This window comes from Nuphar pumila, chromosome 1, assembly GCF_984573655.1.
Source record: "Nuphar pumila chromosome 1, dmNupPumi1.hap1.1, whole genome shotgun sequence".
Classification (NCBI taxonomy): Eukaryota; Viridiplantae; Streptophyta; class Magnoliopsida; order Nymphaeales; family Nymphaeaceae; genus Nuphar; species Nuphar pumila.
Window position 1 is genome coordinate 182,793,490 of NC_143249.1, and position 13,029 is coordinate 182,806,518.

At 41.4% G+C, this 13,029-nt stretch overlaps 1 protein-coding gene across 2 annotated transcripts; it reads left to right on the forward strand.

The window, feature by feature from the left end:
* The first annotated feature begins 1,935 nt into the window (after window positions 1-1,935).
* On the forward strand, window positions 1,936-6,294 carry LOC149851604 (beta-glucosidase 31-like). 2 transcript variants are annotated; one of them, XM_090001634.1, is made up of 12 exons: window positions 1,936-2,092; window positions 2,175-2,238; window positions 2,483-2,541; window positions 2,682-2,757; window positions 2,860-2,931; window positions 3,414-3,501; window positions 4,007-4,262; window positions 4,345-4,460; window positions 4,535-4,755; window positions 5,418-5,573; window positions 5,688-5,793; window positions 5,887-6,294. In XM_090001634.1, the coding sequence occupies exons 1-12, from the start codon at window positions 1,964-1,966 to the stop codon at window positions 6,113-6,115; spliced, it is 1,572 nt and encodes a 523-aa protein (XP_089857760.1). In that variant the 5' UTR covers window positions 1,936-1,963; the 3' UTR covers window positions 6,116-6,294. The 2 variants fall into 2 exon arrangements, with proteins under 2 accessions (XP_089857760.1, XP_089857752.1); XM_090001626.1 differs by having other exon boundaries at window positions 1,953-2,238.
* Window positions 6,295-13,029: the final 6,735 nt, after the last annotated feature.

The following is a 13,029-nucleotide window of genomic DNA, read 5'->3' on the forward strand; positions in this document are numbered from 1 at the left end:
GATGCAAAAAAAAATTATGACATTGCAATGTGTAGAAAAGTGGGAGTTGAATTATATATTGCACATTTTTGTAAATATTTATCATAATTACTTGTAAAATTGCATAAAGTATTTTTTTTATGCATTAGGAGTTTTATACATAGAATGCAACATGGACATTTTATAATTATATTTATGATTTTGAATTTGGATATATTAATCCAATATGATCAGGTGGTGTTTAGCCTTATGAGAATTTAAGCATGTTACATGTGATAATGATGCACATGAATAATGCGAGTATTGTCTAGTAAATTTTTGAAGAATAAAAGCGTTAATCATGTTTAGCAAATCAGTTTTTGTGAATATATGAGATGATACAAATCCATAGTACTCCATTAGTGTGCATGAGAAGTTTATATAGGATTATTAGGACATGATGATGTCATATAACATAGTCGGTCATGAAAGAGCAATTTGAACCTCATGACTATCTAAAAAAGTTATACCCTCATTATGATATATGTGCAAAATAATTTACCATAGTGATACATATTTGTTTGCTCCAAAGCATAAACAGAATAGTTAAGGATGCAGTGAAAGTAAACAAAAATTAATTTTACATGTTTTCTCACATTATGAGTTATGATTACATGAAATGAGTGCATGAAAGAATCATGATAGAAAATCAACTTAGTTTGTAAATATCCTCATAATAAAGATATATCATAAATGAAAAGTCTAGCTAATGTATGTAAAACCTCATAATATCTTGGCCAAACTCATATTATATGCAAAAAAGAATCATGATTAATGTGATGATAGAAAAACTACATATTTATATAAGAAAATAACTTATAGCATGTGAGAAAAACTTTAAATATCAACACTTAGAATTGTGCAAGATCACTTTATGCATGTTTTTGCCATATGATAGATGTTGGATCCGGATATTGGATTTAAATATGATTATTGGGTCTCACTTTAAATTCCAACGACCATTAGTGAACTTTGGTGTGCAATTAGTGGGTAGTTAGTGGAGAGTGAACCATACTTTTCTATAAAAATAGCGAATCCCCTCTGTTAGAAAGATGCAGAAAATAAAAAAGCTCGGGGATTCCTCCTGCTGGCACACATGCCCTACCTTCAATGCCCATACCTTAATCAGATAAGGAATGCAATCATCATTCCAACAACTGTGTGTGTGCGTTATTTTATTCATTGGTTCTAAAGAGACGGAATCCATGGTCGCTTTGTGGGGATTTAACAGTGGGATACCTTTGTTTATCTCCTTTCTGTTTTGTTCTGGAGAACACGACAAATCAGTGGGTAAAGTAGATTTAACTTCTAGAATTAAGGTAAAAAAGTAATTTTAATCAAGCATGAAGAAGAGCCCGGACGTGCAGTTCAATTGCTGCAAAGGCAGTTTAGGAATGAAGCTATTTGATTAACAGTGAGAAACCTTTGGTGCCTAATTGAAGACATTTACGTCCCACGAGTCATGACTGAGGCGGCACCCACTCTTTTTCTGTTCTTGAGAAAGGTTTCTTACTACAGATGCAACCTCCCACACTTTTTAGGAGGAAGGGGGTGAGACAATGGGTGAGGGATGAGGTCAGGGGTACCCCTGTCCGTCAGGAGTCCCTCAGATGCCGTTCATTATTGGCAATGAACGGACGGCATCAAACCATCATGGTAAAATGGGTCGCATAATTCAAACATGCGATGAACGGTATCTAAGGCACGGTGAATGGACGGCTGAAACAAGAACACAAACCATGTTGGTTTGACGTCATCGAAGGGAACCGCTGATCTGACAGTCAATCTTAGAAAATATTCCACGGACACCTGTGCGGACATAATTGCTTTCCTCACAAAGTGTGAACGCTAAAGCCAGCCAGAGGATTTATAGGGTGTCAGCATGCGTGGTACCTCTGCTTTCACACACACACACACACACATATAGAGAGAGAGAGAGAGAGAGATGGGGAGCATTCTTCTTCTGCTCTTGCTGCTTCTGTTGTTCCATGGCTCGTCTGCGACACGTAGTCCGATCAGTCGAAATGAGTTCCCAACCGGTTTTGTTTTTGGGGCCGGTACCTCCTCCTTTCAGGTCTCTCTCTCTCAACTCAGACTTACGTTGGTCTACTACAATCGTCTTGCGTGAATCATTCTTCTTCCATTGGCTCTTTCAGGTTGAAGGCGCCGCCGACATCGATGGGAAAAGCCCTAGTATTTGGGACACTTTCGCTCATGCTGGTACTTATACCCTTCTTATAATTGTGTAGAAACAAGAGTGTTTTCATATATAGATAGCTCATGTGCACGTTAAGATATTCCACGTTCGTTTTAAGAAATCCTTACACCGGCGTTCATGTTGATTTGCTCAATTGGAAGTTGATAAACTTGCAAATTAGGAAAGTAAAAAAACAAAAACAAAACAAAACAAAAGATAATAAGCCTTACACTTCTTTACTCTATGCTCAACTTTCTGGATTTCCAGGAAATATTCTGGATAAGAGTACAGCAGATGTTGCAGCTGACCAATACCATAAGTACAAGGCACTCTTCTTTCTACCGACTCTCTGTTCCTTAAGTATTTCTTGTTGCCAGATGTTGGTTTCTTTTTCTCACTTTAGCAATTTCTTGAGTTAATTGTGAGAGTGGATCTTTTGTGGTACTGCCGTTCCAACTTTTGGCAGGAGGATGTGAAGCTGATGCATGAGACGGGTCTCGATGCTTACAGATTTTCCATCTCTTGGCCTAGGCTGATTCCTGGTACGTCTCTCTTTGTGTTGGGTTGCATTGTCTTTATGGTCTCTTTTATCTCGAGCAACCATGAATAGATGATGGTACTGCTGTGATTTATTGTTTGAGCAGATGGGCGAGGAGCTATTAATCCAAAGGGTTTGGAATACTACAATAAACTTATTGATGAACTCATCAGCTACGGTAAGCTATTTAAGTCCTACTATTGCAGACTTAATTGTCTCCTCTCCTTTCGCCCCTTTTCCCACCCTTTAAATATCTCCAACTGTAACTCGTAGTACTTGCCCTGGAAACGCCACATCCGTGATAGTCGGTTGCACTGTCCTGTTCTTGGTTTTTCTTTTCTTTTCTTTTAAGTGGATAATGATTTTAGCTCGAATGTTTCTCGAGAACAACAATGTGTTGGTGACCCAGTTGTAATGGAAATGAAACAGCAATCTTCCGTCTTCTCTACCAAGTGATATCTCACAAATCACAAACTCCTTGATGGTAACTTTGTCGAGAAAAATGTTTCCTTCTCTTTTATCTTTACTCTGACAAAGAGACCGTTCTGGGGATTCTTGAATTTGCCTGATTTCATTGAGCTTTTTCTTTGACCTTCTTTTTGTTACAGGATTTAGAATCACCTCCCAGGAAGCTTATGCGAGTTATTCTTTCTTTTATAGGAATTGAAGCTCATGTTACCCTCTACCATTTCGATCTTCCTCAATCTCTTCAAGATGAGTATGGAGGGTGGCTTAGCCCGAAGATAATGTAAATTTCTTCATCTGTGTTCACGTCATAGCTAATGCTACAAAACACTACTAAGAGAACTTAGAATTGTCTGATAGGTTGCGTCTTGAAGAGCCAACTGTGTTCGCTTTTTGTTTTTGGCAAGTCACCAAGATGAGACACATGATCCTTGATCCTATATAATTAAGATGGAGTAGCTAGAACTGCTTCAAATTAAACGGGATGTTTTGGTGTCCAAATTCCTACATTCCACGCCCAGAAGTTTGGTAACCCAAAAGCTCATCATCCGTCATGCCACTTTCTGCAATTGGTCCCTGAATATTCTGTACATTCAGAGATATAGTCCTCAAACTATCACAATTAGGATATGTGGATGTATTTGGAATATGGTGATAATGATATTCTATTGGTTAAATAAATTCAAACCATATGCATTTTGTCTTGAATAATAATTTCATCAAGTGAAGGAAGCTTAGAATTCTATCATGTAAGTCTGTTCATCTGCTTCCTTAAACCTCTGGTGCAGTGAGGATTTTACTGCATATGCAGATGTTTGCTTCAGAGAATTTGGATGTAGAGTTTCCTCTTGGAGCACTTTCAACGAACCCAATGTTTTCACAGTTCTTGGCCATGACATCGGCATTTTCCCACCGCAGCGTTGCTCATATCCTTTTGGTGTCAACTGCTGGGAAGGGAACTCAACAGTTGAGGCATATATTACTGCTCATAATGTCTTGCTGTCACATGCTGCAGTTACTCATCTGTACAGAGAAAAGTACCAGGCATGTTTCTGAAGTTTTGATACTTTAATTTACAATGTCTCTTCTGAGCAGATATCATTAATAGGACAGACGGTTTTTGCAGCCAAAACAGAGAGCCTCCATAGGAATCACACTTTTGGGATTCTGGCTTGAGCCTGACACTAATTCAATGGAAGATGTTGCTGCAAGTCAAAGGGCTATGGATTTTCAGCTTGGTTGGTAAGGATTATTATCTTCTCAGGACGGATTTTTTCACAGTATATTTCTTATGTGTTTTATGTTCTACTCTGAAGGTTTTTGGACCCAATGGTATTTGGAGATTATCCTCTTTCCATGAGAAAGATTGTGGGATCTCGGTTGCCATCTTTTAGTCAACAGCAATCCAAGATGTTGAAGGGTTCATTTGACTTTGTCGGTCTCAACCATTATGTCACTATTTTTATCCAAGACTCAACCGGTCACACATACAAGAATGGAAGTGATTATGTCAGAGACCTCTCTGTGAAGATAGCCAGTAAGTCAATTGAGACTCATGCAACGTATCTTCATGAGCTATCAAAAGATTGATGTTCTAGCTTTAGTAGATTATATATTGATTATGCACTTTCTGTTAGCAATGTATCATTGTTGTTGGCATTACTGTTAGGAACCGAATGGCAAGATTCCTCACACTTGATAAGGTAGTTTGCATGGCTGCATATTGGGCCTACATAAAAAATTCTCCACAAAAATTGAACTGATGATTAAACTTGAAATGGCATTGGTAGTAAAATATGCCAGCTGGAGAACTCAACCCAACAGTCATTAGCTGAGCTTTTGTTGGCAAACTGCAATATTGACAGTTTTCTGAGTTTCTCGTTTTTATCCATTCATAGGTTTGCTAGTTACAGTTTTCTTAATAAATCTCAGTTCCTCGTAGTATATCTAGGCAACGACATTTACTGAATGATCAAATTGGTTCTTCCCAGGATCGAATTAGTTATCATTACTTCCTTTATTGTTTCTGTTATTGCTAGAATTTGTGTGATCATCATTTAAGCAGTTGCATCAAGCACTCTGACAGTTATATTTTGTTGTGTGTTTTCTCCCCCAAACCTGTCTAGGTCTGGTGGAGCATGTATGTCCTCTAATACGTTTCAATGTCAGAGCACGCATCTGATGATTCAATTTATACAGGATGGCCCTTTCAAAGTGCATCATATCAGGACTTCGCCAAGTTGGCAAGACATGAAAACATGGGGACAAATTATGCAATGCCTTGGGGCCTACAAAAATTGCTGGAACATATGAAGCACTACTACAAGAACCCTGCAGTTATAATCCATGAGAACGGTAATGCCACCAAGTTGGAGTTTAACAACTCTGCTTGAGATTGTTTTACTAGTATTTTAGATTAAGCAATGTCAAAATCATGATCTTCAGCATTCAAATCTTGTCATTTACTAGGGTATGGAATGCCTGATATAAACTCTGGTCTCTCGAATGATCTTGACGACATAGAAAGAAGAGACTACCTGTGGAGTTACATTGAAAGCTTGCTTGTTTCTATAAGGTATTTAATCAGATTAAAGCAGCATCCAGCATTTGCTGTATGTTATTGCCTACATATTGAGGTTGACTGCTAGCTTGTGATGACTGCACGCAGGAATGGATCAAATGTGAAAGGATATTTTGTGTGGTCCTTCTTAGATTGCTTCGAACTGAATTTTGGTTACACAGCTCGTTACGGTCTCTACTATGTGGATTTCAATGACAAGGACCTGAAGAGGTACCCTAGGCTCTCTGCTCGGTGGTACTCCAACTTTCTTAAGAAGGAAAAAGAGAGGAGATTCTACAATATTTTTCGCAGCCCAATCCACTTATCCGGAGCTTAATTAGTTTGCCTGATCCCTATCACTTTGTTATGAGCTGTGTTTCTGTTTGGCTGACTGCCAAAATGTTCGAGCTTTATGCTGTGGCTGCATTCTCACCCAGGAAGTCCTTGGCCCCATGTTTTTTCTGGTGCATGCTTCTTTCAGATGAAGGAATAATAGAAAATAAAGCTAGCCATTCACTGTTGCGTTTATAGTATATGAAATTTTGAGTCAATTATTGTTCTGTGAGGAGTATGAACAATTGTGAGATTTCATTATCTTAACCTTTGTTATTGTTAGGCTGGACAATCTCAGGGAAAGGTAGATCATTTTATACTTAAAAAGGGAGGATCCCCTGATTGATAGTGATTGAACTTTTAGAGTAAATTTACTTGTTTTATTATGTAAATTTTGAACTCACATTGACACGACATTCTTGACAATGGATTAATCCGGTAATGCTCATGTCAACAATTTGTCTGAACCTTTTCATAGGCATCTCAAATTTGCTCCTCATTTACATCAAGCGTTGCAGAAGTAGAATGAAGATTATCTCCCTCTAAAAGGGAACTGCTAGGGGCTACATCCTCATGCTTTTTCAGAAAATAACAAAAAGAAAAAGAACCGATAAAATGATACCAAAGGCTTTAGAACCAGCAAAACTTTCATATATTTGCAAATGAATGCAAAAATTCTGTAACAACCTACCAAGAAAAAATTACAAGCTTTCTAGTGTTGTCCAGTAGTCTTTCTCCTCTGGGATGTTCGAATTTTGTTATGATAGATCGGTAGAAACATGTAGCAGAAAAATTATATAAAACATTAAATTTAGCAAACAATTATATGACACTACATATAGAGAATTGAAACTGCGTTACATTCTACAGCACATGCCTAGTTCATGAAGAGAGTAAAACCCTGTGATTATCCCTGAAAACATGAAAATTGACGCCCAGCCTCAGGACACGGCAGTTCTCCCTTCATATTGACAAGATAATCATGAAATAAAACCAACAAAAAGGGATAAAATAGGCACCAAAGCATCAAATTGTAATCTGTACTCCCGTAATCACAGGATCATCAAATGCCAAGTTTCAACCCTTTGAGCTGCTGCATTTTTCTTGAGTTCATTTTCTAAATGAAGTTTTTTGAGGTTGTCAGAGAGAGAGAGAGAGAGAGAGAGAGAGAGAGAGAGAGAGAGAGAGAGAGAGAGAGAGAGAGAGAGAGAGAGGAACTATAAACATCAACATTACGAAAAGGGTCAACAAACATTGAACCCGTCGGCAACGCCAAGCAGGCACCAGACAGGCCGAGAGCACAAAAACAAAACTAAGAACAAAAACTAGACGAGATCAGCTTGGTTCAGGGGGGTCCAGGGCGACAAAAAAATGCTTAAGATCGGGGATGGTAATGCGCAAAATGACATACACATCCTCCAAAATACAATTCACTAATTTATTAAAAACTTCCGAAGCTTGCCGAAAAATGGCATTGTTGCGAGTCATCCAAACAGCTCACCAGGACGAGAGAAGCCACGTTCTCCAAATAATCCGTCAGTGCTTGCAACTGTGAACTGGCTGAGGGCCCCACAAAAGGTCTACGACGAACGACTCCTGGCGCACGCTAACGACAGGCTTATTCCAGGTGACCTTAAAGAGGTTCTGAAAAACATGGCACTCCCAGAAAAAGGTGAAACGCAAATTCTTCGGCCGCCTCACACAAAACACATTTAATCAGAAGATGGAAACTGATAGATTTGAGGAAGTTGTCTGTCTGCACCCGTTCATGAAAGATTAGTCATGCCAGGAAATGTGATCGAGGAGTAGGTCCCTTGCCCCAGATAAGGTACGCAGGGAACCAATCCACCCCCAAAGAAAGGAGAGAAAGGCAACAAGCTCTTGTGCGGAAAGAGCCGTTAGGTGCGAGAGTGCGGCGAAAGAACTGGGCCTGAGAGACATCATCGCCCTCATTAGAAAAAGCAACAGACCAAGCTTGGATCCATGAGCGACGCAGTTGCAAAACATTTGGCCGTATTGCGCAGTGGTCAACAAACAATGATTCAACCGATCCGTATTTAGCAAGAAGAAAGCTTGCACATGAGGACCCCGATTGGTGCGCAAGCCAGCTTTGCTTCATGACGAGAACAATACTTCTCAACCTGGAATTCGGGATCCCCAACCCCGCCCTATTCTGAGGAAGCATTAGAGATTCCCAACCCAACAGGTGGCTTGTTGTTGGTACTTCGCCCAGACCAAAAGAAATTCGCCAACAACCGAGAGAGCTTCATGTTGACCCCCATAGGCATCAGGAACATAGACATAAAGAATTCTGGCATAACATTTAAAACGTGCTTGATGAGAGTAAGTCTACCAGTGACGAAAATGTAGGATGCTTGCCAGACCAATATTTTAGTCTGAACCTTTTGAAGAGTTGCATTTCAGGTTGTCGATGGGATACGCGAGATCTGTAGCGGCAGACCCAGGTAGGAAAAATAATTTTTGAAGATAGCATATCCGAAAATCCGTTGACCAATAGCCAGCATAGAAGGAGGGGTATTTATCATGAACAGACAACACTTATCATTGTTCAAAGATAAACCTAACATCGATAGGAAAAAAAGAAAGATAAGATTGATTATTAACATTTGTTGGATGGAGGCAGTGTCAAAAATTATCATGTCATCGGCATAAGTAAGGATATGACTAGGGAACTCCTAGATTCTGAGAGAAACAATGAGACCACACTCCACGACCCTCTTAAACAAAACCACAAGGCATTTAAAAACGACGTTAAAGAGCAAAGGAGACAGGGGGCATCCTTGCCGAAGACCGCAACCAAGTTTAAACTGCTGGCCACGGACCCCGTTGATCTGAATTTGTGACTGGGCATTTGTAACCAGCTCATGCACCCAACTAGAGAAATGTCGACCAAAACCAAAGTTCGTCAGCATGTGGAAAAGGAAAGACCAATAAACTGAGTCGTAGGCTTTGTGGAAGTCAAGCTTCAGAGTGAAGAAAGGCCGTCCATTGATCTTAAGAGAGTGTAACATTTCTGTGGCCAGAATGAAGGAATGTTGCAGCCGTCTATGAGGGATGAAGGCGAACTGTGCATCCAAAAAAATCTGAGGAGCGACTGAAATCATCCTATTTACCATGACCTTGACGATAATTCAGTATATTCTCCCTAAATTGGATATGGGGAAGAACCACGAGATGTCCGATGAAGCTGCTTCCTTGGGAATAAGAGAAACAATGGTCAGGTGATAGTGAATTGGCAAATGACAGTTGCGATGGAACTCGACGAAGACACTAAGAATGTCACTCTTTACACAGTGCCAAAAAATGTGAAAGAAATCCACAGGATAACCATCAGAGCCTGGAGCTTTCCAACCTGACGAATTCTGCACGGTAGAATAAATTTCTTCTTCAGTGGAAGAAACCTGCATAGACGAGGAAAGAGCATGGTCCGTGGACAGAACGAAGGTAGGACCCATTGAACCACCGACCGAGTGGCTGCAGGAATACAGGTTCATAAAATAATTGGTAACCACTGGTAGGACTTGTTCACCCGAGTAGGAGACACCCTCAATTGAAAGATAGTGAACGGCTTGCCTCCTATGCCTAGATGCGAAGGAATGAAAAAACTTAGTGTTTCTGTCATCCGCTTTAAGCTATATCACACGAGACCGCTGCTTCCAGCGAATCTCATCATTCGGTCGCCAAGAATGCAATAGCAGAGTCAGCTCAGCAGATCTTGCATTAAGGCTTTCAATATCGGAGGCAGACATGGAGGTCGTAGCCGAGAGAGACTCATGGATAGACGACAGTTCACGCTCTCATTCTCCCAAATTAATCCTTCTCCCAAGTCCACATTTCCACGGTGGGGTTATTTTGTGGTCTCTCGAATCAGCCCCTACCTTTTTAACGATTTGCAAATTAATCCTTACCATGTATGATTTTGCAAATCGGTCCTCACCTTTTTCATGGTTATTATAAAAATAGTTCTTCGTTGTCAAACTAACCATGGTGAAATGTTGGCCACGGTTAAATATCAGGTAAAATTACTATCTAGCCCCTACACGTTTTACCCTCTTTCTTCGTTGAGCACAGAGCTCTCGCAAACCCTAAGCACCGAGCAACCCGGCAGCTCTAATGATACAGTCCGACCACTCTAGGCAGTTTTTTCAACAGTTGCTACCGAGTCTCTCTCTCTCTCTCTCTCTCTCTCTCTCTGCGATGATGTTGGCGACAAGGGATGAGGTGATAATGGTGGTGGATAGGGGTTTTCCACATTTTAAACACCAAATGCGCACTAGCCTACCTTCTTCTAGACATTGCCGAAGCAGGTTATATGTTACCCCCCGAACAGAGCATCTCATGATCGGGGGTCCCAAAAAGCACCACTTATATAATCATGTGTGTCTTGTATCCCCATGTTTGTCAGCATCACTTAGTGTTGGAGTTTGATGCGATTGCAAAGACTTAAGTACCCTTTCCTCCACTGGTGCCAAAAAAAATGACGATTCTAGAAAAGGAGTGGTTGAAAAGACTTAAGTACCCTAAAGATGGTTATTTATGACCCAGTCCTTGCACTATAGGATCATCTGAGAAAGGAATCCCCCTTGGAAAAGGCCATGAACATCAATCCTCTCTCTCTCCCTTCTCTTTCTGCTTCTGTGCACATCCAGCAGACGATCATACATTGCTTCATCAAGCACCAACTGACCTGCACATTGACTGTAGCATCGTTCAACTTGATGAGTTGTGGAGCTTGATTCAGAGTTTGTGCCCTTACATGAGGGGGTTTGGGGGCTCCTCCCATCGTGGGTAGCATAGTTTTTGCCCTTACAGGAGGGGGGGTTGGAGGCTCTTCTCAGTGTGGGTAGCATCATTCAACTTGATGAGTTGTGAAGCCTGATTCAGAGTTTTTGCCCTTACGGGAAGGGTGTTTGGGGGCTCCTCCCATCGTGGGTAGCATAGTTTTTGCCCTTACAAGAAGGGGTTTGGGGGCTCTTCCCAGCGTGGGTAGCACCATTCAACTTGACGAGTTGTGAAGCCTAATTCAGAGTTTTTGCCCTTACAGGAGGGGGGTTTGGGGGCTCTTCCCAGCGTGGGTAGCATATTTTTTGCCCTTACAAGAGGGGGTTTGGGGGCTCTTCCCAGCGTGGGTAGCATCATTGAATTTGATGAGTTGTGGGGCCTGATTCATAGTTTTTGCCCTTACAGAATGGGAGTTCGGGGGCTCCCCTCGACGTGGGTCTCGCTGCGTGGTTAGCGGGCGGGGGTCCAAGGGGGGCCGCCCCTGGTGAGGGGCTCGGGGGCAGCGCCCCCCAGACCATTTTTTGGGGGCCTTTATATGATCTCTTTTATAAATCACTACTCGCTTATCTGATTTTTACTATAAATCGCTATGGTGAGACTCGTCAACACTATAAATCGTTGTGGGGCTCGTTGGAGACACGAAAACACTATAAATCGTTGTAGGGAGACCCGACAACACCATAAATCATTGTTGGAAGACTGAACAACACTATAAATCATTGTGGGGCTCATTGGAGACTCGAAAACACTATAAATTATAAATCGCTACTCTCTGATATGATTTCTATTATAAATCACTACTCTTTGCTCTGATTTCTACTGTAAATCACTACTATAAATCTGATTAGAGAGTAGCGATTTACAGTTGAAATCAGATCAAAGAGTCACAATTTATAGTAGAAATCATATCAGAGAGTAGCGATTTGCAGTAGAAATCAGACTATAGAGTAGCGATTTATAATATAAATCAGATCAGAGAGTAGCGATTTATGATTTGTAGTGTTTTCGGGTCTCCAACGAGCCCCACAACGATTTATAGTGTTGTTCGGTCTTTTAACAATGATTTGTGATATTTTCGGGTCTCTCTACAGCGATTTGTAGTGTTTTCGGGTCTCCAACGAGCCCCACAGCGATTTATAGTGTTGACAAGTCTCACCATAGCGATTTATAGTGAAAATCAGATAAAAGAGTAGCGATTTATAAAAGAGATCATATAAAGGCCCAAAAAAAATTGGTCCGGGGGGCGCTGCCTCCCGAGCCCCCCGTCTGCTCAACGGGACTCGCGTCGGAGAGAGCCCCCGAACCCTCCTCCTGTAAGGGCAAAAACTTTGAATAAGGCTCCACAACTCATCAAGTTGAATGATGCTACCTACGCTGAGAAGAGTCCCCAAACCCCCCTCCTGTAAGGGAAAAAACTATGCTACCCATGCTGGGAGGAGCCCCCAAACCCCCTTCTTGTAAGAGCAAAAACTCTGAATCAGGCTCCACAACTCATCAAGTTGAATAATGCTACTCACGCTAGGAAGAGCCCCCAAACCCCCCTCCTGTAAGAAAAAAAACTATGCTACCCATGTTGGGAGGAGCCCCCAAACCCCCCTTATGTAAGGGCAAAAGCTCTGAATCAGGCTCCATGACTCATTAAATTAAATGATGCTACCCATGCTGGGAAGAGCCTCCAAACCCCCCTCCTATAAGGGCAAAAACTCTGAATTATGCTTCACAACTCATCAAGTTGAATGATGCTACCCACGCTGGGAAGAGCCCCCAAACCCCCCTCCTGTAAGGGCAAAAACTCTGAACCAGGCTTCACAACTCATCAAGTTGAATGATGCTACCCACACTGAGAAGAGCCTCCAAACCCCCCTCCTGTAAGGGCAAAAACTATGCTACCCACGATAGGAAAAGCCCCCAAACCCCCCTCCTGTAAGGGCAAAAACTATGCTACCCACGCTAGGAAGAGCCCCCAAACCCCCCTCCTGTAAGGGCAAAAACTCTGAATCAGGCTTCACAACTCATCAAGTTGAATGATGCTATAGTTAGTGTGCAGGCCAGTCAGTGTTTGATGGAGCAATGTAGGATCGTTTGCTGGATGTGCACATAAATAGAAAGAGAAGG

Excerpts from the sequence above, each read along its gene's own strand:
- LOC149851604 (XM_090001626.1), top strand. The coding sequence starts at position 2,007 with ATGGCTCGTCTGCGACACGTAGTCCGATCAGTCGAAATGAGTTCCCAA. Across the intron at positions 3,502-4,006 it reads TGGCTTAGCCCGAAGATAAT|TGAGGATTTTACTGCATATG; the intron begins GTAAATTTCTTC and ends CCTCTGGTGCAG. Across the intron at positions 5,794-5,886 it reads AGCTTGCTTGTTTCTATAAG|GAATGGATCAAATGTGAAAG; the intron begins GTATTTAATCAG and ends GACTGCACGCAG.